General features: G+C 50.2%; 3 protein-coding genes across 3 annotated transcripts; 1 reads left to right on the forward strand and 2 right to left on the reverse strand.

The window, feature by feature from the left end:
* Positions 1-805: 805 nt before the first annotated feature.
* LOC112886131 (myb-related protein Hv33-like) lies at positions 806-2,518 on the reverse strand. The gene is made up of 3 exons (XM_025951922.1): positions 1,959-2,518; positions 1,718-1,847; positions 806-1,580 (listed from the first exon to the last, which is right to left on the reverse strand). The coding sequence occupies exons 1-3, from the start codon at positions 2,092-2,094 to the stop codon at positions 908-910; spliced, it is 939 nt and encodes a 312-aa protein (XP_025807707.1). The 5' UTR covers positions 2,095-2,518; the 3' UTR covers positions 806-907.
* A 13,118-nt stretch (positions 2,519-15,636) lies between these two features.
* On the forward strand, positions 15,637-18,846 carry LOC112886261 (farnesyl pyrophosphate synthase). Its single transcript, XM_025952099.1, has 12 exons — positions 15,637-15,882; positions 16,480-16,504; positions 16,591-16,706; positions 16,798-16,884; positions 17,003-17,119; positions 17,206-17,294; positions 17,495-17,546; positions 17,651-17,746; positions 17,839-17,883; positions 17,977-18,066; positions 18,135-18,206; positions 18,494-18,846. The coding sequence occupies exons 1-12, from the start codon at positions 15,739-15,741 to the stop codon at positions 18,620-18,622; spliced, it is 1,062 nt and encodes a 353-aa protein (XP_025807884.1). The 5' UTR covers positions 15,637-15,738; the 3' UTR covers positions 18,623-18,846.
* A 1,030-nt stretch (positions 18,847-19,876) lies between these two features.
* LOC112886262 (protein ANTHESIS POMOTING FACTOR 1) lies at positions 19,877-22,815 on the reverse strand. The gene is made up of 9 exons (XM_025952100.1): positions 22,628-22,815; positions 22,431-22,531; positions 21,662-21,835; positions 21,475-21,574; positions 21,231-21,347; positions 21,008-21,145; positions 20,797-20,878; positions 20,286-20,335; positions 19,877-20,209 (listed from the first exon to the last, which is right to left on the reverse strand). Exons 1-9 carry the CDS (start codon positions 22,700-22,702, stop codon positions 20,090-20,092), a joined length of 957 nt encoding a protein of 318 aa, XP_025807885.1. The 5' UTR covers positions 22,703-22,815; the 3' UTR covers positions 19,877-20,089.
* Positions 22,816-23,482: the final 667 nt, after the last annotated feature.

Here is a 23,482-nt window from a genome sequence, read left to right on the forward strand (position 1 = left end):
CCCGTGGCCGTGGCCATTAGTCAACAACAGTGAGGCCAATTCAATTCGTCCTTCTCCGGGCACCCTCAGCGAGTCCCCCTCCGATCCTAGGACCGACTGACGTGACGGCCTCGCCGAAAGGGACCCCTGCCGGGGAGGGGAGGAGGATTCGCCGGGAAGCCAGTGCCGTCTCGAACGAGGACGATGGATGGGAGTGCGCTGCAAGCATTCCTCCGTCCGCCGCCCGCCCGTCGCCGGCCGGCATGGCATGGGAGTACGCTGGCATGGCTGGCCGGCCGGCCGCCGGCTATCTCCGATTGATTTTTTTTTTTCATTAGGCTGGGCAGTAGGGCACTTTCGTCCGCTGCAGCTACCTTCCATTCCGGTTTCGTGAAACGCAAATCAGGAGAGAGAAAAAGGATAAAGCGCGACAGCAACCGGCGTAACGTAAACAAGCAAGAACCGTCGGGGCCTCGCAACTCCTCCGCTCCAGCACGAGGGGGCCAAGTAAATAAAAAAATCAGACAAGTAAAAAGTATCGGATGAGTAAAAAAATTCAGAAAAGGTGCAGGTGCTTTCTGTGGTAGAAGTGAAGTTTAGTGGCACAAGGAATAGTATGCAACTGCAGGTTTAATTAATTTATTCTTTACAGGAAAAAATCTTTGTTTATAGTACGTACACAATATTCTCGTATGTACGGATGTACCACTGTCTGTCTGTTCTTCTGACCAAGCAGAAGCAGAGTACACAGAAAAGGTAAGGGGAAAAAGGAGTGTGCTGTGGGCTAGAGGAAATTAACATAGTGGTCACTACTAAGTACAATCCCTAATCTTCCAATGCGTTTTCTTCCTCGTGTGTAAAACGTTGGGGAATGGATCGATAGTTCAGGGAGGCAAATGTGAATGAAGGGCAAACGGGGGAAAAAGGATCAGAAGTATTCCAAGTTGAAGTCGAAATGCGCCAGGCTCTGCTCCTGGCCGCAGGGCAGCGAGAACTTGTGCTCCAGCGCGTCGTCGTCGTCCACCGCCTGCTCCCCGCCGCCGTATCCTCCGCTGTGCTGCTGCTGCTGCTCCAGCTCCGTGTACGGCTCCGGCTTCGCGCCGCCGCCGGAGGCCCAGTGCAGCACCTCGCTGTCGAGCACCGCGCTGCTCATCTCGGCGCAGGTCCAGTTGCTGCTGTTGCTGGAGCTCTCCCCGTAGCCCAGGTTCTCTGACACGTCCAGCACGCTGCTGTAGTCGGCGACGAACCCGCCGGCGTCCGGGGGCGCCTTGCCGACGCCGTCGTCGTATGGGCCGCAGTACAATGCCGCCACGCTGGCCGCGCCGAGGTCGAAGCCCAAGTCGGCCAGCGGGAACGGGTCGAACACGGCCGGCTGCTTCTGGGCGAGGCCGTCGTCGGAGTCCCCGGCGGCGGGTTTGTGGCCGGGGTCCCGGGCGTCCGGCAATGCCGCGCCCGCCTCCGCGGCGCCGGCGTTGGCGATGGGCTTGTGCGTGCTCGGGTCGATGCCGCGCTGCCGGAGCTTCTTCTTGAGGCAGCTGTTCCAGAAGTTCTTGATCTCGTTGTCCGTCCGCCCCGGCAGGTGCGACGCGATCTGCGACCACCTGCATGGACGCGCCGAGCGAAGAATTCTTTTAGCCGGTCGATCATCAGGCCACGAACACACACACACACAATGGTTACTGCTAATGCTCGCCCCTCCGCGACATTGCGGGGTCCGAACCGAACGCATTGTACCGACCTGTTCCCGAGGATCTCGTGGAGCGCGAGGATGAGGTCCTCCTCCTGCTGCGAGAAGCTGCCGCGCTTCAGGTCGGGGCGGAGGTAGTTGATCCACCGCAGGCGGCAGCTCTTGCCGCAGCGCTGCAGCCCTGCACGCACCAGAACGCAATTCAGCCCAAGGCGCCGATAGAACAGTGGAGCTAGCTAGCTAGCCAGCAGTGATCGAGTGTGTGAGGTTGCCGCTAAGCTTAATTGCTTGCCTGCGAGCTTGGGGACGGAGCTCCAGCACCCGACGCCGTGGCGGATGATGTGATTGTACAGCTTCTCGTCTTCCTCGGGCGACCAGAGCCCCTTGCGGAGCTTGGGCTGCACGCCGCCGCAGGAGAGCCGTCCCATTCTCTGATCCTCCCCTCTCTCTGTCTACTCCGACGACGGCGACAAATTAGAAGCCGGGGCAACGTCGGTGGCCGTTGCCACTTGCAATGGCGATCGGCGGGTGCGCTCTCCTCCCCGATCGGTGGCTGCTTGTGGCTCGCTCTATGTATGGCCAGGGGGTATATATGGGGAAGCGTGCGTACCAAGAACTGCCTGCACGCTCCGGTGAGGTGAGAGAGAGAAGCTGGGCAGCCAAGGAGAGGCTGCGATCAAGTGGTTTCTAAGCAAGGTGCAGTGCGCCCTCTCGCGCGCCAATGAATTGGAGCTTAAGATACCTCCCGTTCCGTTTCGTGAGAGATGGTGGCGGCCTAAAATAGTGCGCCGCCGTGCCGTGCTCAGCGAGGGTGGAGAGAGAGAGAGAGCTTTTCTGCCTCGCAACGGCAATGGAGAGAGAGAAAAAGAGGGGGGGGGGGAGAGAGAGAGTCTCTCTTACGGTGTTAGTTGGCGACATGACTTTGCATTTTGTTTCCTCTTTTTTCTCCCCCTCTGTTAAGAGTGACACAACACTGGTTATGGCAACTGTAAGCCATCAATGCCCCCGCGGACTCGCGGATCAATCGTGACCTCGCTCTCGCCGTGGTACGACACCCCCCCCCCCCCGATTAAAAAACTCACCGCGTCACGTTCCCTTTCCTTTGTTTTTTTTTTACTTGCCCGACTTGACCACCGCGATCGAATCGGCCGAGCCCCAAGCCACGCTGTGGATGAGCAGCAGCCGGCGGTCGCTCCTGGGCTAGCTAATCACGTCGCTAATCCCCCACCGGCCTCGCCGATCACGTCGCGTGCGAATGGCCTGCCGACCTCCGCGTCCCATCCCATCCGTACGTCGCCAGGGAGGAGCACAGCCGATCCGACGTGGGTGAGATGAAGCGGACGATCGCCGGCGCGGCCGCCGCGTCAGCCCGGCGACAGCGGCCGCCGCCGACGGTTGGGGTTGCACTGTCGCCGCGGAAGAAATTGTTTCGAGGGGAACGGCGCAGTCATCCGTGTCAGCCGGTGGCCCGGTTCACCGTACTGGAAGCGGAGTACCGGTCGTTTTTACGGCTTGCGTGGCGGCGGGCAGCAGTGACTGACGCCGCTGGATTTAACGACTCGGCCTCTCGGATCCGCAGCGGAGAAACCAACCGGGCAAATAAACCAACTGGATTGGATTGGATCTGTTCTGGAAACCCTGACGGTAACGTCGGTTTCAAATTATGTGCAGGCAGGCAGCAGATTTTACTGATGCGTTCGCTGTCAAATTAGCGCGGCACGCCTCGTTCTCGTTAATGATGACCTCGCTGCAGTTGAAGTCGAGAGAAGGAGAGAAAGATAGATGACAGGAAAGACGCGTAAGGTAATTTCTGCCGCGGTGAATAAGCGCACAATCATTTGAGGGATGGAAAGGCAGCGGCGTCGACAACAGTGCTCAGAAAAACTTTCTCACCTCAACTCTTTCGTTCTTTCTTTTTTTACCGTGCCAGTTGTTCGTACTAGGTACTTGGTATGCATCACATTGTTGACCCTGGTACGTACTTCAGTCTTAAAGTAAAAAATGACCTGGGTGCGTGTAAAGACGAACACTCGATCGGTACCGTGTAACCCGTGTCGGTCGTACCGGCAGTACAGCGCCACCCGATACTGTCGGCGGGGGCAGGTCAGCAGCGGTAGTAATTTGCTGTCACCGGAGGAGAAAATGAAGCGAATGAAAAGCTGAAAGCCCTGAAAGTTACCGCTGGAAAGTGTGGAAAAAACACACCGCGGTTACTTGTGTTGCAGGCTTGGAGCCATGGGCAGACAACACAGGGTCGCCGGAGGGCCCCAGCAGGCCATGGCATCTCCGGTCCTGAATTCCTGATCCTTGGACTTGAAGGGAAAAGGAGGCCCTGCGCCGCCCCGGCACGCCCTCGTCGACGGTTGCGATCGCAGGAGTAGATGGATACGATCCGATCCCGATCCGATTGCAACCACAACGGCAAAGAAGGAAGAAAGCAGCGGCACGGCGCACGACGGGGGTGCATCGAGTCGCCCGTACGGCACTGCAGGTGCGGCCGTGCGCGCCGCGCTGCTCTCTCTGATCCAGCTGCCGTACGCGACCCATCGATTCGCCAATCATCCAGCGAGAAGCGGCGAGGTCCAGAAAGCACCGTGCTGTCCTTCGCGTCGGAGATGGAAGGCGTTGAAGTTTCGCACGGGGTTGGTTGACACATGTTTCGCCGGTAGGGCCGGCCGGCCGGCCGTTCGCTCCTGCTGGCAACGATCTAGCCGATTGCATGCAGCAGTTCCCCGAGCAGACCGTCCGGCGGCGCACGGACGGAGCCATCCAAATTACGGAAGAAAACACCCCTCCCGTCCGTACATACTGCTGCTGCGGCTACTGAACATGCATGCATGGAACCCGATGCTTGTAACACTAGCTTGCAGTTAACCGAGCGCTGCGATGCGTTGCATGTGTGCGTGTGCCTGTGCTTTCGTGGTGATGCATCATCGATCGCACACAACTAGATGGTGCACGTACTAGTACTACGTAGCTTGCGGAGCAAACGGCGATCGAATGATAGCGTCTACTGGCTAGCACTAGCCGAGAGAGCTAGAGATCGAGGCCGGGTCCGTGCATGAGGTCGAGGTGACTTGCGAACGCCACAACCGCAAGGGGGCTGCGCGCAAGGGGGAGGAAGCGTGAGCCGGAGAAAGCGAGCAGCCAGCCAGCACGCCGTTCCTCGGCTCGCCGAGCGTCGTCGTACCACACGGGTGAGTGCGCGATGGAGCGCGAGTTAGGTGGCCGGTCGCGGCCGCGCGCGCGCAGGCGCCCCGGCCGGCCGGGCACGGCCGCGCGAGAGGCTAAGCTTGGGCATTGGGCATGCATGCCGGCCGGCCGGCGCGACGACGGACACGCGCGGTCGCTTCGAGCCTGCTCCAAGGCTCGGACGACCGGGTACGTACGAGGTACGACTGCGCCGGCCTGCGGCGGTTGGTCAGGTCATCAGGGACGTAGCCCGTATCCCCTAGCTACTACTACTAGTAGCCGCGCGCTGCATGGTGTGGCTACTGACACCTGTTGCTGCACTACTCCTCCGACCTCCATGCACGCACCAACACGTCGTGGCCGGTGCGGCGCCCAGCCGTTCGTTTACGTACGGCGTACGCGCGGCGCCGGTCCCCGTTCCGCCGTTGGCGTACGCCCGGCTCGCGTTTGCGCTACTCGTTCGCTAGCTCCCATGTTGGTGGCGCGACACCGACGTGCACGTGCATGCGGCCGCCTGATCCGTGTGCCTGCAGCTAGCGGCCGGAGAAGATTAGCTGTACGAGGAAAACCCCATCATGCGTATGCAAACTTCGTCAGGTAACGCGAGATCGGGAGAGGCTAATTAATTAGCGACAAAACGCTAGCTGATGACAGGCTCAGCTGCTCGATCGGTATGGTGTTGCTCGGTGATCAGTTTGGTCCTCGTTTAATTTCGGCGCAAATCGCAGCTGCAAGTTAAAGCTGCTGCTCAGGGGAAGGGGAATGTGCATGGCAAAACGGTTTGTTTGGTGGATTGGGAGTTAGGCCGGGCAGTCCATTGCTCGATCCGACATCTCCATCTCCATCTCCATCTCCGGGAGACGATCGATGCACGCACGCGCGCATCCATGTCTGCTAGCCCCTGGCTCGTAGCGGCTTTGCTGTCCTGCTAATTCCTTTGGCGAGGTTTGAAGCTACTCCTACTTCACCAAGCTAAGGTAGGCGCGCTTTCGTTGTCCGATCGAGTTGCGCAGCGGTTACACACAGCAGCGAGCGAGCCCAGCCGGAGCCGTGCAGTGCGTTTTCAAACCAAACAAACAAAAAGGCACGGCGAGAAATGAAACGGGTCGTCGTCGGCACTGCTGCTGCTTACTTTATTAATTGTAAAGCGTTCCTATACTAATCATCTCGCCCAAACGTGTAAGTTGTCGGTTACTGACCGGTGAGTGCCTCCACTCATGCACAAATGACTCTGATCTCCCGCCCGGCGCGACTAGACCCACTACTACTACTACTACTACTACTACTACTACTACTAATGATCTCAGATGCAAGCCTGCGAAATGATTCAGCGACCTGATGAGCTATCGCCGGGTCAATTTGCATGCGCTGCATGCCACCTATTTTCTCCCGTACACCAACTGTATCGGAACCGGTAATCATTTCGCTTGTCATGTTGTAGCTAGCTTCACTGGTAGAGTGGTCTGTTGACTGATCGATGACTCGAGTGTGTGTACGTGCCTTTTGCTAGCTGATCTCTTCATTTCTTCAAGAAAACTCCAGCTTGTTTGGTACTAGCACGTACTGTTGTTTTACATGTACGATACACACACCATGCTGCTGCATGGTAAATTACTAGTCAATTTGTATCTATTTATATTTGAAGTACACAACACAGCAGGTTACACAAGTAGTGTTAGAAGATAAAGGGCAACAAAAGAACACAAAAAGCTAAGGGCCTACTAGCGCACATGATAAGAGGTTATTGTAATGACTAGACTACGTCGTGTGCCGAATCTACGGAACACGTAGAACCGCCACTCGATTGGCCTCTGCAAGTGCATGTCCCTATTGTGGGCAAAAAAGAAAAAGAAAAGAAGAAGATCCGGCTAGAATCTCACTCGAGGCCCTGATCTTGACTTGCCTCCTCTAGAAAGGAAAGGGGGATGAGGGTGAGAACGAGAGCATGGAAAAGGGACGGGGCATGCATCATGCTGGCCCCTCTTTGAAGTTATGCGAGCTATATAAACGCCATATCTGAATTAAATATATATGCATACAAATAAGCTCATCAGGATCATATAGATAGAGACTATTAAATACGAGCAGCCACATGTTGGTTGTTTATGAACCCATGGCGACGGAGGTTGTTGGTGTGTGCAGCGGCATGGCCGTTGCCATCACAACAGATAGCGTGATGTGCACTTGCCTTGCGCGAGTAACCTGCATGATTAAGCCGTTCGGTGCAATGGCCGGCCGGAGAGGGGTGGCGTCCGTTCAAGCCATGCAGAACCAAACCCTGCACTAATGAAGCTAGCTAGCTAGCTCACCTAATTTAATTAGACTGACTTTTCCTAGCAGCAGGGCGCTAGAACTATCTCTGCACCTTTTTATTTTATCAAAAATTTCTTCCCTGTTGGCTTGTTGTTTCAGCCAAGGTAGCTCATGATAATACTCAATTTTTTTTTACTTTTTTGGAAAAGTATATATTTGAAAAGGAGTTACTATTCAAATGTAGGAGTAATCTATATGTCCTGTAATTACAGACTTACTGGACGATATTTTGTTCAAAACCGATGCTAACATTTGGCCTTGCACATTCTTTTCACTGATGGGAGTGGTAGCAGCCTACTTTTGGCTTGGACAGATAGTATTTTATTCCTTCCATAGCCAGTCAATCTAGAAGGGGAATCAATTCCGGGGTGATGATCGAGCTTACCGACAAATCATTCAGGCGTTTGATTCCCCCAGCTGTTGAAGCTCCTGTTTCCAGAATCTTGACGATGGTATGCGAATATCTCTGGACAGCAGGGCCGGAGCAGATTTTCGTACAGCTTAGGCGTAATTGAATTAGCAGTACAGGCCTATATAGCTAATAATGACTTGAGCAATCATTATGGAGATTTTTTTCATTTTCAGCGAGAGGAAGAAAAAATTTGACCCGACGGGGTAAGACCTCCTAGTTTGATGTGAAGTAGATGTGAGAATTTTTTCAACGCGACACCAGGTGCGAGCGCTCGCGCTCGAACGCTGGTGGGTAGCGCTCCACCGAGCGGATCTACCGCCGAGCTAGAGGAAGAATCGCAGCTTCCTAATTTCATCGGAAAATCTAGTAAGAAAAAAGAAGATCTTCTGATGACAAGCGGCGTGCGTGCAGTTTCTTCAGAGCACGGTGTCATCAATCGCTGACGAAGCTCCGATCCCACTCGGCCTCGCGCTAGCTGTTCGTGTTCTTCCCCCAAGCGATATTTCCCCCCTTGCGTCCGATCGCGCGGCGCCACCTCGAACCCGAGCCCCCCCCCCGGCCGTCACCGTCGGAGGCCATCATTATTACTTCCCAGTGAAAAGGCCGGGCCCCAACCACCTCTAAGTAATATTCTAACGCCGGGAGGTCCATGGCGGCCGAGACGCTGCGGCCTGCATGCATGCCGGTTGCTTGCCATGAAATCCTTCCCTGATGCGGACCGCCGCTTCGGTCGTTGCTGTCCCTGCTCGGAGCTGCAAATCGAAATGAAGCAACCGCGGCGGGTGACTCAGCAGCGCAGGAAAACCGAGCGCCAAATTGCCAGTGCGTCAGTCAGTAGCAGTTGCCCGTTGAATCCATCAGGCACAGGAGCTGGGGACTCGGCGATGGCTCGTGGCGCGGTGCAGCCGGCACCTGTTGCCAGTGAACAGGATCATCTGGCCATAGCGTAGCACTGCAGACACCTCTTTTTACAAAGGACAGGGCGACAGGCTGCTGAAGAGTTCTGCCTGCAGATTGGGAATTGGATAGGCACGGCAGGCGGCAGCAGGGGGACCTCGCTCGGCACGCACGCAGACATCCACCTGCCCCCTTCCCGTCACTGTTCCTCATGCCGCTGCCCGCGTGCATGGACAAGGGCGTGCGGTGTCCGTCGTGGTGCCGTGCCGCCGGCGCTTTCAGGGCACTGCTGCTGATCATGAGCTTGATGAGCCAGCCAAAGGTAGGAAATGATCGCACGTTGCTTTCCTACATGGGGAGGCGATCGATCGATCTATAGCTCGGTACGCCACCCCAATGCCCGTGCGACGGCGTCAGGCCGGAAGGTTCTGCCCAAACTGCCCCCTCCTCTTTCTGACGTGCGCGCGGCGCGGTGGCGGGGCCCGCGTGGCGCATTCGGGAGGTTGACCAGTGAAGTGTCGGCAGCTAGCTAGCTATGCCGGCCGGCGGTGAGCTCTTCAGTAGTCTTCGCCACCTTCTTCTCCTACCCTGTGCACCTGTCGTGCCTTCAGTCTTCACGGCACCCGAGCGCGCCGTGGCGATGATCACACATGGCGTTGGGAATGGATCGCGTTGATCTCGTGCTCCTCCCGATCGATGCGCCGCCGAGAGCTCTGCACCGTACCGCGCTGCAGGCAGGCAGGCGGAGGTCGTCGGTCGCCAGGCTCGCCACCGTGCGCGACACCGCCGAGCACCCGTGCACGCCACTCGGCGGGGCTGGTGAATTTGTCAAACGTAATTGTCTAATGGAAAAAAAGTCCATTTTACTCCCCTCACTTTATCCACTTAATCTCTAAATAAAATTTAGGCTCAAACTACTACCCTAAACTATTTCAATTGGTCCAATCTACCCCCTAATAAGATTTCTCTTTTTTATTTCTCCACTTACAAGTGGAATTTGAACTTTAAAGTCTGCAATGTAACTTATAATATGATACCCTATGCTAGAAAAATACATTATAATTTTTTTATAAATATTTTTCATGAAGAATTGTATTTTTTGATAAATTTCGTGTTAAATATTTTCAAATTATAAAAATAATTATAAAAAATATTTAATATATTTTTAACATATGACATCATGTTCTCTGTCCACTCAAAAAATTTGAACTTAAAATTCAATTCGTACGTGAAGAAACAAGGAAGAGAAATATTATTAGAGGGTAGATTGGACTAATTGGAACTGTTGGGGTAGTAAATTGAGTCTAAATTTTGCTCAGGAGGTTAAGCGGACGAATTGAATTGTTGAAGAAAATAAAATTGACTTTTTCCTTGTCTAATTGAGAGGACGCCGAAATCTGCTTGTCCCCCGGCGGAAAAGGGTCCAAACTTTGCAGGGAATGGAAAAAGGGCATGGAAAAACCGTGGCCTTCGCGCCTCGCTTTGCGCCTGCTTTGTGCTCGTCAGCTGTAAGCCGCCTCGCCTCGCCGATCGGACTGCCACCTGCTCCGTCGACAGCTTGTCGCGTTCGATCGGTGACGAGCTAGCGCTCGCCAGCAATCCGCAACAGGCACGGAATGTTCACGGGGATATCGATCGATTGGTCGCCCAACCATGCCAAGGCGCCCGCCCTGGGCCACGCCCACGCCCGCGGGGGAGGGTAACCTAGCCGGCGCCCTGTGCTCGGGGAATCGGAGAACAGCGATCTGACCGACCCGCTTGGACGTTTCCCTGGCCACGGTCGTGCGTGGTGGACGATGCGAGGAAACGAATCAACGATTCTTCCCTCCCCCCGCATTTCCATCGATTCCTGATGGACCGCGAAGAGGAGAAAGAAAAGGAGCACCGATGGATGGATGGATGGATGGATGGGCCATGCATGGACGCATTGGGTTGCAAATCGTGGTCAGGGCCGCCGTGCGTCGCATTGACTTGAGTGGCACGCCAAGTGCGGTGAGCGGAGGGTACTGCGACGCCTGCTAGCTAGGACCAGGCCCCGTCGTACGGGAAGGAGCGCCAGGCAGGGCAACCGAGGCATCCGATCTTTGATTCTCTCCTCTGACAGACAGAGTGTCACTAGTGTCTAGTGCTGCACCTCGTCAGGGTACGGCCGGCATCCGTCGACTAACCAGGAGAAGGGGAGGTTGAGGGATCGATCTCAACCCCCCGAGCACCGGTCCTTCTCGTCCAGAGAAGAGTTGAGTGATGAGGGTCGGGTCGGACTACTGGCGACGCTGCCAGATGCGTCCATCTCGTGCGAAATTCAGAGTTCAGTGGGAGAAGAAAGCGAGGCAATGTGGTGTGCAGGTGCAGCATTCAGAGATAAAACTCGCATTGCCTCTCGCTTCTTTGTCACAGCACTGTGTGTGTGTCGATGTGCCCACCATGCTTGCTTTCTCGTGTTCACTCCCTGTACCGTATGGGCCCGACGACGGGTGCCCGTGTCCCCCCTGCCTTGTCCCCCCTCCTGCAGCGCGAAAAGGATGCCGAGCGCCTTCCAATTTTCCTAGCTACACCGTCCGGTCCGCCCCCTTTCCGCTCCCTCCCCCCGGCCCGGGCCGGGCCTCGACGTCAACGGGCAGGCATCGCTGTAGCTTGAGCGTTTCAAGAAGGCGACGCGACGCGCTGTTGCCCCGTCACCTCCTTTTCGCGATTTCCACGGGCGCACAACTGTGCCCCCCGCCGCCGATGCCGGGCGCACGACGCCCCCACGGCCGTCGCACACCTGGCGCGCCGGGCCGCGCTCGCCGCCGTGGGGTTCCTGTCAGGGAGTAAAGGCGACGCGGGACGTGCACCGGGCCTTTCTTTCCTTCAGGCTTACAGTAGGGCCGGCCCCATCTCTGGCTCGCTCGTTGCGTGTTCCTCGCCTCCCATAAAGAGAAGGGAAAAGCGAGCGGAAAGGCGGGGGCACACGTAGGCCCCGGCGAGATCGGCACCGGGGCGACGCGAGGGAGGAGACCGGCGGACACGCGCGCGCGCGCGCCCGGCGCAAAAGGCGCTGTTGCTTGCGGGAGCTGCCTGTGTGATGGGTGGGTTGCGTTGCAGGCGAGATCGGTCGGACTCGGAGCTTGCTCGCTCGCCCGGCGCGCACGATGAGTGGCTTCACGGCAACGGCGACGTGCGTGCGAGCGTGGTGGTTAGGGCGTGGCGCTGCCGCGGCAAAAATGTGGGCAGGCCTCTCCCTGGTCGTGTCGGGGGGATGTCCGGATTTGTGATGGGAATTTGGATTTGGGTATGCCGTATGCCTCTGCTGATCTGCATTGTTTCATGCAAGTCCTGACTGAATACTGTTGCTGATTACTGAAGTAGCTTGGCCGCAGGTTGCTGCAGGATTTCACATTGGAAGTCCATTGTCGAATCGAATAGACAAATACCTGAATGTATTCGTCAGATGTGTTGCTCGGTGACCATTATTCGATCCACAAAAATGGACAAATAGCCCAGTTCTTGTGAAGGCCCAACATTTGACGATCCCTCTCTCTCTCTCTCTCTCTCTCTCTCTCTCTCTCTCTCTCTCTCTCTCTCTTCTCTTGCTAACAGGCCGTTACTTGTGTAACAGGCCCCGTTACGCATACTTTCTGGGCCAATGGCAGAAACTCTCGCAATTCACGCGGACAGGCCTAACATGGACGCAAAAAAAAAGAAAACCCAACAACCAACTAGGCCCAAAATATATAAGTACTGTGGACGACACGAACGTGTTTCTTTGTCCAGTACTACCTTTTGTGTTACTGTAATATAAGCCCGCTCCAACTCGTAAGTTGTACCCCAATCCAAACTCTATGAGACTAGTACCTCCTTTTAAGCTCACCATCGATCGTGCTACTACCCATCTGCGCATCGGTCTTGCTTCCAATCATGGAAAATCTGAACCATGAATATTCACCGTAAATAGGGGTAGGTGCAGTGGTGCCGTGGTGTGGAACACGATGACAATGAAATATCTGAAGATAAGTAAGTGCAACCAACCAACCGTAATTTATTTAGGATGAAGCAGGTCATCAAGTCACTGGTTAATTTTCATACCGTAAGAAGGTACAACTTCCGGCTTCGGTCTATATCCCTAGAGTGTGACCCATCGAAAACTAAAATACACTTCTAATCAACTTCCTTTCTCACATGTCTTCTACATGCGTGTTCAGCCAGTGCTTTAGGGCGTTTGGACCAATGGCACCAACACTTAGGGCCTGTTTAATTATTTTAGTCTTTTTTAGACCTTGAAAAACCAAACAGGTGATCTAAAAATGCATGTCTAAAGTTTAGATCTTATTAGACCATTAGCCCCTCCAAGGTGTGTTCAAAGGGACTAAAAGGATCTAAAAGTGGTTCAGGGGTGCAAAAGACACACACTATCCTCCCACCAAGTCTCTCTCTACCACTCATGGGACATTAATTAGGGGTAAATGTGTCTTTTCAACATCCTGATATAAACTTTAGACCTTGGAACAAAAAAGGAGAGGCTAATGTTTAGTTCTCGACTAAAGTTTAGCCCATGGTATCCAAACAGACTCTTAAAAAACAATTTGGTTATCCATTGTGCCAAGGTGCTTATGATGCTCCCACTAGCCGCATTGATTCCAATCATGATGAATCTAAACCTAAAGGGGATTGTCTAAGCATCAACATGGATCGAGTAGAGGTGATCGAAGATGCACATATCACATTCAACATCTTAAGTGAATAAGGGCCGCCACCATGCTTATTGTTTTCGGTACAGTGCCAAGTCAAGTCACTAGTTGGTTTATATGCACGAAACTAGTTTATTTGTGATGCCCAAATACCCATACTCTAACTGTAATCAACTACTACTCATACCCCAATTAGAATTCTGGAACCAACCTTTTCTAAGCTTGCAATCGGTGCTACTTTTCAAAAATAAGAAATGAATGGAGTTAGGAATGGAAGCTAGCATGCTGAACCGAGATGACTACCGCACTGATTCCATTCATGATGAGTAGGAACCTTAAAAGGGGTTGTCTAAGCATCGCTATCTCGAGGTGTAGGTGCATGCCACAATGATAAGTTGAGCACCTAAAGATGAATAAGAGCAAATGCAATGTTTGTTTTTGGTAAGGTGGGTAGCTAGTGTTCGTCGAATTTTTTTTAAGTTCATTGAAAAAAAGGTGGGTAGCTAGATAAGTCGTCGGTTAACAATAAAGTGAAAAATATTCTAGGTTTTGGTTTTCGGCTTCCTTTAATAGTGGATCTATTGAGAACTAAAATGCAATTATGACTAACTTTCTCGGCCTTAGTTTCGGCATACCTCGAGACACGCCCACCAACGTTATTTTTGGTAGGGTTGGATGCAAGTTAAATCACTGGTTTATCATTACATAAAGCGCCCCGACTTTCAGCTTCCTTTTCACTTACATATTGAGTATGAATTCTGAGAACTAAAATAGAATTATGATCAACTTTCTCCCTCGTAACTTTTACATGTGTGTTGAGCCACTGCTTTGCGTGGACCCACATCACTTCTACTTACAAAAATAATTTGTTTATTTGTTGCATGAGTGCTATAATACTTATACCTTAACTGTAATCAGCCACTATTCATGCCCCAATCAGAATTGTGAAACCAACCTTCGCTAAGCCTATACAACTGATAATTCTAGTGTAGGTGCATTGATTCCAACCATCATGATAAATATAATATGAACCTTAAGATATTGTCTAATTAATTACTACAGCTCGGATAGAGGTGAAGGTGCATGGATCACATTGAACTCTAAAGATGAGTAAGGCCGCTCATAATGTTTTTTGGGTAGAGTGCTAAGGAAGTCAAATCACCGGTTATCAATACAACAAAGAAATTCTCTAGCTTTCGACCTCCTTTCATATTTAGTGGAACATGTTAAAAACTAAAATATAATTCTGATAATCAACCTTTTTTTCTCAGAGTTTCTACATGCGTGTTTGAGCCACTCTTCATGTGTGGACCCATATGTGATCTGTCTATTTTCTTACATTTTCTTACATTGGAGGCTTAAATACTGATACCAACTAACCGCTATTTTTACCCCAATTGTAATGGTGGTAACCACCTTCTCCAAGCCTTGAATCAATTCTAATCATGATAAATCCGAACCTTAGAAGATAGTACCTAAGCATATTATAGATCAGACAGAGGCGAAGATGCACATATTGCAGTGAACATCAAAAGGTGAGTAACCGCTACCGTTTTGGTAGGTTGCCGAGGAAGTCATGTCACCAGTTATCAATACGACGAAAGCCCCTTTAACCGGAGGGTGCCGAACAAATCACGTCACTTGTTAGCAGTAGAGCGGAAACTGCTCTAGCTTTCGGCTTCCTTTTTTAATATCTCTAACTAGGATCCATCAAGAACTAAAATACAATTCCAACCAACTTTGCCGCTCACAGTCTCGGTATGCGTGTTGAGTCGGTGCTTCGGGAGACGTGTATCCACGTCACTACCGCTCATAGAAATAACTTATTTATTTATTTTATTACACGTACTCTCGAACAATAACTGGTTTCAAATATTTTTTTTACATATAACCTCTCCAATGTGTAGTAAGAGTACCCCTTAAACAAAATATGTCCAACCACTTTCGTAGCTACCGTACATGTGATGATACGGATGTGTAATTCAAATGCTAGCTAGTAAAGTCCCATCACGACGGCGTCGACCCGATCTGTGATATCTAATCACGTGGCGATCCAGCTAGATATTCGCCAGAGGCAACCGCATCGTGAGACGATGCTGGAACCAAATCTGATTCAGAGCTTCAAAAACCTCGGGGCCTCTAGGCTACGCAGCCTAGGCCGCCACCAACCCACCCAGCAGCCGACGCGACGGAAACTATAAACAAGCAGATCTGGATCCAACAGGACGTGCCCCGCCCCTGTTTGGTTTTGTTTCCCTCCGTCGTCGTCCCGTTTGTTTGTTCCCTGGCCCCGACCCAAACCAACTCCTACTCGCACACCACCACTCTGCCTGCCTGCCAGCAGTGTCGCGCTCGCGCCGCGCCGCGCGTGCCCTCCCGGTCCCCCTCCAGCTTTGCCGCCGTCGTTGCCATCCCACCCCCGTCCCCCGCCCCCGCCCCGTCCTAAATAAAGCCGCGTCCCACGTTGCCTTGGTTTCGCCCCCACCACCCCCGCCTGCGCAGCAGCGGCGTCACACTCGGCTCCCCCTCCTCAATCGCTCTCGCTCCTCGGCCTCGGCCCCCGCCTGCTTCGCCGGGGAGAGGAGGAGGCAATGGCGGCGGGCGGGAACGGCGCGGCCGGCGGCGGCGCCGACACCAGGGCGGCCTTCGCGCAGATCTACAAGACGATCAAGGAGGAGCTGCTCGCCGACCCCGCCTTCGAGTTCACCGCCGACTCGCACCAGTGGATCGACCGCGTAACCATCCCTCCGCCCTCCTTCCTTTTCTGTCGCTGCCTCCTGGCTTGATCCTTGTGGCGCGGGGGCTTCCTTGCCGCGTCGCCGCGGCAGAGCGAGTCCTCCTCAGGCTCCGCTAGATTCCAGCCCGGATCGGCGGGCGCTGTTAGCCCGTGCGACACCGGGCTCGTGTGGGAGTAGAATTAATTTGGTTTTGCACGTGGACGTGGGCGAATAAATGAGGAAGAAAACCGCTGGATCACGGGTAAATAAATGAAGCAGGATTAGTACTCTGGGAGCTGCTTATTGCTGCTGCTTAGTTTTTACGTGGGCTGGAACGGATCAGCAAGTACGGACTGAAACTTCCCTTTCAGTTGAGCAGGGGTTGACTGCGTCTGCTGTTACCAAACGGACGTGAATTGCAGCTAAAACCACAGCAGAGCTCATAAGCTCTGCAGTTGAATGTAAACAGTAGTAGTACCAGTAATTAATGAATATAAACACTTAAAAGTGGATATTGGGTCTTTATAAGCAGACTGCTTACTGTTAGTTCTGTTAGCTAGTACTTTTGATGTGCATCGCTTATTTAACATTTTCTCCATCTTCTCCCTTGAGCAGATGATTGACTACAATGTACTTGGAGGTGAGGAGATTATTCCGACTTGCTTTCTTTTACATCATACGGGAAACTAGTTTCAGTTCTGATTCATAGTTGTTGTTCAATGGCAGGAAAGTGCAACCGTGGGCTCTCTGTGGTTGACAGCTACAAGCTGTTGAAGGGTGCTGATGTTCTGGGCGAGGAGGAGATGTTTCTTGCTTGCACTCTTGGCTGGTGCATTGAATGGGTAATGTTTCTCTCCTCGCCTCCTCGGTGTTACGAACAATAGCTAGCTGTAAAGCAACCAGAGCTGACCCAGATCTCTTCTGTATTTACAGCTTCAAGCTTTCTTTCTGGTGCTTGATGACATCATGGATGACTCCCACACTCGCCGAGGCCAGCCTTGTTGGTTCAGGGTGCCTCAGGTTAGCGGAACAGAATTCTGAATATTCTGCTTGCCCTTTGTGCAGTATTTTCAGTGCTGACCACTTTCCAATTCTCATTTGTTAAGTAATATCTAAGGTGCATTCTGTTCTGCAATAGGTTGGCTTCATTGCAGTGAATGATGGGATTATCCTTCGCAACCATATTTCAAGGATCCTCCGGCGCCACTTTAAGGGCAAACCTTACTATGCTGATCTCCTCGATTTATTCAATGAGGTAACTATATGTTGTGATGTACATCTATATTTAACCCAAGCTTTAAGATTATCACAAGTCCTGATTATGTGTTCTTATCTTCCTAGGTTGAGTTCAAGACAGCTTCTGGTCAGCTGCTTGACCTTATCACAACTCATGAGGGAGAAAAAGATTTAACAAAATACAACATAACAGTGTAAGTTAATACCCAATGACTTTGGGAAATCCTTTGTTTTTATATTCAATTATCACGTGAACAAAGTATTTTTTTCTCATGTTGTCGTGTTTAGCTTTACAGAAATGCTTTTTTTTTTATGTAGTAGCATATTCTGGTAATTCTGATTCAGGCTGTAACCTCTATTTAATGTTGATTTCATACAATTGGAACTACTGCAGTCACCGGCGTATTGTTCAATACAAGACAGCCTACTATTCATTTTATCTGCCGGTAATTAACCTTCTGTTTCTATTTTGCATATACTATTTTCTTATGATCTCCATCTAGATTATCAATACAGATGCATTGTCACTAATACGATGCTTTATCAAAAGGTTGCATGTGCACTGCTGCTCTCTGGTGAGAATTTGGAAAACTACAGTGCTGTAGAGAACATTCTTGTTGAAATGGGAACTTACTTTCAAGTCCAGGTAACCTTATTTTGGCTGCTCATAACAATATGAACCATTTCCTGCCACAAGCATTACTCTATTTAGCATAATATATGATTGTTCCCTTGCAGGATGACTATCTAGATTGCTATGGTGACCCTGAATTCATTGGCAAGGTTAGTGCATTTATATGTTGGATTAACTTCAATGAACATCTTGTCATCGAAAGTTTTTCTTTTGTTCTTGTTATCTGATCAAGTTTTATATAGATTGGAACTGACATTGAAGATTACAAATGCTCCTGGCTAGTTGTGCAAGCTCTTGAGCGTGCTGATGAGAGCCAAAAGCGCATTCTATTTGTAAGTAATCTTCAAACCACTTCTCAATTCTTTTGAGGACTGTTGTCTAAACATTTAATGTCCTGCAGGAAAATTATGGCAAGAAAGATCCAGCCTGTGTGGCAAAAGTGAAGAATCTCTACAAAGAACTCAGCCTAGAGGTTTGTCTTTACTCTTTACCCTTGATGATGCTTTGTGTTCATCTGTGGATTGTTATCACTTGTTCAAGTAGGGTTACCATACAAATGATGTGTTATTTTCATATTATCCTCATTTTGACGGCTGATCTTAGATGTGTATGGTACTGAAATGGTATTTTAAATGGATGAAGTAGCAGCTACATGGCTGCACTTTTTCTTTACTTCCCATAGTCCAAAAATGTGACATGTCCAAACACTACCTGAGGCCATGACCAAGACTTGACATTTTGTTTAAAATTTTGTTCCAGGCTGTATTCCAGGAGTACGAGAATGAGAGCTACAAGAAGCTGATTGCCGATATTGAAGCCCAGCCGAGCATCGCCGTTCAGAATGTACTGAAGTCCTTCTTGCACAAGATCTACAAGAGGCAGAAGTAGGGTGCTCTTGGATAGGGAGCCGTTGCTCTATTGCATGCTTGACAGAAAACTGGAGTTCCTGGTCCGAGATGTGGCGCTTCTAGTTCAAAAATTCGATGTAGTGTGATGCACCTTGCTGCTCTGGATAATAACGAGGCAAGATTCTATTTCGGTTTGATGGACCGCATGCTGTAGACAGTGCATTGGTTGTTTCGTTATTTGGATCCTTTCATGTTATTTGCTTCTCTCCTTTTTTTTTTGTTGGCACCACCCTCCAAAGTAAATTCTAAGCGTACATCCAGGATAAGCCTCTATCGTTGTCGAGGAAATTAATAATAGAATCAGGTGGAGTGGTGAAACTGAATTGACTTTGGACGTGATCAAGGAAGCCAATGATTATACAGGCCTGCTGATGCTAGTTACTCGAGGAAGCGAAGGAGTGTAGGAAAATACCTGCATCCTGTATGACTTTTATGGGAAAAAAGTGTAGTGGAAACAAAAGTTCCATTACAGGAGAGAACTTTATAACCAGGAGCGTGAGCAACAAGCACTACTTACAGATGAATAAATTAAAATGATTCTCCAACAACATGCCCATGTTATATTAGGGTCTGTTTGGTTGGTGGGATGAGTGGAAATAGAATGGAGCGGTTCCATTCTTAGATGTGTTTGGTTGCGGAACGGCTCCCGCAGAGGAATATACCCCGAAGATGCGGAACGAGACGGCTCGGTAAAAACGAGCAGACGCGAGCGCTCGCCTCCCACGCGCGCGAGCCCCGTGCCCATCACCGCCCGCTCCTTTGCAGGTGAGCGACCACCCCTCTCCCTCCCTCTGCGCGGCGCCGCCCCCCCTCCCCCCCCCCCCCCGCGCCGCACGGCTGCGCTGGGCACCGCCCCTGGCCTGCGCGGCGGCCTGGAGGACCCCCCCCCCACCGCCCGCGCACGGCTGCCCTGGAGCTCGACCCCCCCCCCCCCCGGTGGGCCCCTAACTATACTCACCTGGCTTTCCAACCAACACAGAATGGAACGGTTCTATTCTAGCGCACTCTCCAACCAAACAAAAAAATGGAACGGCTCCGTTCTCCTTACCAAACGTAGAACGGAGCGGCTCCATCCTCAGAAATTGGAATAAAACCGTTCCATTCAAGTTGGCTCCCCAACCAAACGGACCCTTAGTGATCCCAATAAGGAACAAGTGAATGTGTTACAGCCTTACAGGTGACTCTTCTAGTCTTCTTCAGTTCGGATGATGCAGAAGTGCAGAGAGACTGTCAGTTTGGGGGGTAAATGATGCAGACAACTTTATGTGCGTTAACAATATAACCATACTACAACAAGAACCTGCCAGGAACTATGTCATTGTTTCCGCAGACGGTAATAAAACAAGTGATATTCATACATGATGGCCTTTTACACACAAGAACAAGATATAAACATCTGCTAAGTTAGCATATCTGAAATTCTCCCCTTTTTTCCGGGCACCTAAACCTAACTCGATTGGCTGGGAATCCAGAAAGTTAGGGCAGTTGATGCAGTTGCAAACATTGCTCGACGAGGGGCCCACTTCAAAGCTGTGATAGGACCAATATGACTGTTCCAACAAGCAATCTGCAAAAGAAATCTGACATTAAGACAAGCAACTTAACAATACATACATATTAAAAGCCTAATTAAGAAAAAGCACCTCTTGTACTGTATTGATGTTCCAAGCGTGCAGGGTTCCATCACCAGATCCTGCAAAACCAAACATATTTTGTTTTCACCAATAGCTTCACAATGCAACAGGTAATTGTTTCCAAGGTTCATTCATAAGAGCATATAAGACACTACTTGCAGCAGCAGCAGCAGTGATGTGCCAGAACAATGCTTGCACAACATACTACCATATGGTACGATGATCACCACTGTAATTTTTTATTGGTCATAAACACTTGAGAGGCAAAATAGGTGTCTAAATCATGTTAATAAATATTGATTTTCACATGGTTGGTCAGTGACAAAAGTTGAAGGCAAATAATATACTGGTGAATTCTTGTTACTTGCTAGATCGCATCACAAAAGTAGATCCAACATATATAAAAAGGCAGAGTTGGAGGCAATTTTAAAATTTGAGCAATGGTATAGGCCTTAACTGCAGGGAAGCTGAAGGGCGGTTTTTCTTATGAACTAGCATATGTACTGGGATGTAGTTTTACCTGAAATGACATACTGGCCATCTGGAGTGAAAGCAGCTTCATTTGTTACATTGGGAGATGGTTCTAAACTAAAGCCACACTTCTGCATATTACATTGGATATTAGCAAAATATCAACAATAGGATGTAAGGACATCAATGATAAAGCAGCAAATGGTGCACCACAAGGAACAGTATCTGAGGCAAAAAAGAGCCATGATAATTTAACTGACCTTGTCACCTCCATATGCATCCAGAACATAGATATGGTTGTTAGTGGTAGTCAAAAGCATAGACTTGCCGTCATTACTAAATTTGATGTCAGAAACTTCAGCTGTATCTCCGCCAACCAAGAAAGTATCAAACGGACCCTGAAATTGGATTATATTCATGAGATAAATATTTCGCACCCCTTCCACAAATATAGGATTCTTCTGTATTATGTTCATTAGGTACCTTATCATATGATCGGGAATCAAATAACTTAATAGCTCCCCCTTCCATTGCTACAGCAAAAACAAGTCCTTGCTGATCATATGCAACAGAAGGCCTACCTCGAAGTCTTAGTATGCCCTGAATGATAGATGAGTAAACATGAAAGACCTTAGAGGATAAATAGTATCTTTCATCTGATAAATGTAAACTGAGCATATATGGTTGCTATTGTGAGCACAAGTTTTGCTGAAGATTGGTAGCCAACCTGACAAGCATTTACGCGAAGATCCCATATTCTGACACTGTGATCAAGTGATCCTGACATAAAGCTATCATTGACGGGTGACATACATAATGAGACAACCCTGAGATGAAAAGGGAATACTGCTCAGCATCTGCTCCTCAAAATTTCTTGCTAGAAACAAGAAATGCAGACAGAAAAACAAACAAACCTGTCTTTGTGCCCTTTGAAGTATCTTAAGCAACGGTTGTCATACAATGACAGATAACGAAGTGACTCTGCAGACTCTAGGTTGTATATTGATGAGCATAAGATAGAACTCGGATGATGAGTAAAACAGACACGGTCAGCACCATGTTTCCTATGGTATGTAGTCTTTAGCAACCTGAAACAACCGTCAGCAAGTTCTAGCACTGATTACTACAATTGTTGTAGATAGAAAACTTAAATGGTGACTTACTGAATAATTTGATTAAGTACATGGAACAAAGCAAACTTCTATCAACCATGGACAACAATAAAAGGACTAGCAAAAACACGGTATCAAAGCTAAATTGCTGGATGAGCTGAGGATTTCAGAAAACATTAAGAATGAGCAAATGTTGCCTGACAGCACAAGTACATCACATCTCTAGCAATATGATCACCATGACAGAAGAGCAACACTAAGGCACTATCCATGTATATTTATCAAATGGGTTAAATTGGTCATTGGCCAACATGCTGCATCTACCCATTGAGGAATTAACTTCAGCAGCTTGTAAGAGATCTGTAATATTGATTCTAGCATGAACATATTGAAAATCTGAGCCTCTTAACGATAGGGCACCCCGTAAAATCACATCTCAACACAAACTGTTCATTGAATCAATCGGTACAGCGAACCTTTTCCCGACCAGATTTGGCAATCTCACACATCAGACTCACATTACAGCTCTATCAAAGAAGTTAGGATAAATCAAGCAAGGCAGCATGCTCACGTCGCGCTGGTGATGTTGTAGAGGCGTATGGAGTCGTCCTCGCTGGAGGTGACGAGGAGATCCTCCTTGCGGTGGAAGTCGAGGCAGTTTATCTTCCCGGCCTGGAGCCGAATTCGAGCAGACACCACGGCGAATTAGTGCGGAGCGGAAACCCTCGAGGGAGAGGGCGGGTTGGGGACTTTAGCAATGGAACTCACGTAATCGGTGAAGACCGCGCCGATGGCCATGCCGTGGACGATCTCGTCATCCAGCTGCGATAACGCCGCCGCCATCTTGTCCGCAGTGGTGGCTGCTAAGTCGAATCCGCCGCCGCCCGGACTTTCGATCTCCCCTCATCAATTTGGTTACGGCGGAGGATGTGCCTCTTTTTCTATTTTTCGTCTACGAAAAACGAAGCCTTGTAGTTGGGCCTTCAGTTTTAGCCAAGGATAATTGGGCCGTAAAGGCTGTCACTGTTTAGCCCGCAAGCCAATTCAAAAGCGAAAACAGGACGCTTAGCCTTCGAGATCAAAGAGATCTCAATCTCCCCAACAAAAAAGAGATCTCAATCATTCTCTCATATTTCATTCAAAATTTGAATTGAACCATCCTTATGAATAAAGTATATTGTATTTTATGGTGTGCTTTGGTTAAAACATACAAGGGCATATTAAGCATAGACTAATTAGTTTCAGTAATTAAACCTTTCCCCCCAATGAATTTATACGCGGTCCGTGTGTTTATGTAGTTGTAGCTCAAGTGTGCTCTGTCTTTGTTATAAAAAAAAAGGTGTACTCTCTCTCCCCCCTAGTTCCTTTTCATGTACATGTGTACACGTGTAGCGCCCGTCGAGTAGAAAGAAGGCTTAGCGTATCGTACATGAACGGTGGCGCAACGGCCAGGGGAACAGCATCACAGGGATCGTACACCCTGCAGCAGATTGTACACATCGCATCGGTTGCCATCTTATCTTGACTGGAGCAAGCAGGTTGCTGTTCCGATTTCACCGTTCGGAGTAGGGCCGGGGACGCTCATGTGTCACGCACGCAGGGTTGATCGCGCGCGTGCGTCCG

Source organism: Panicum hallii, chromosome 3 (assembly GCF_002211085.1).
Source record: "Panicum hallii strain FIL2 chromosome 3, PHallii_v3.1, whole genome shotgun sequence".
NCBI classification, from domain to species: Eukaryota; Viridiplantae; Streptophyta; class Magnoliopsida; order Poales; family Poaceae; genus Panicum; species Panicum hallii.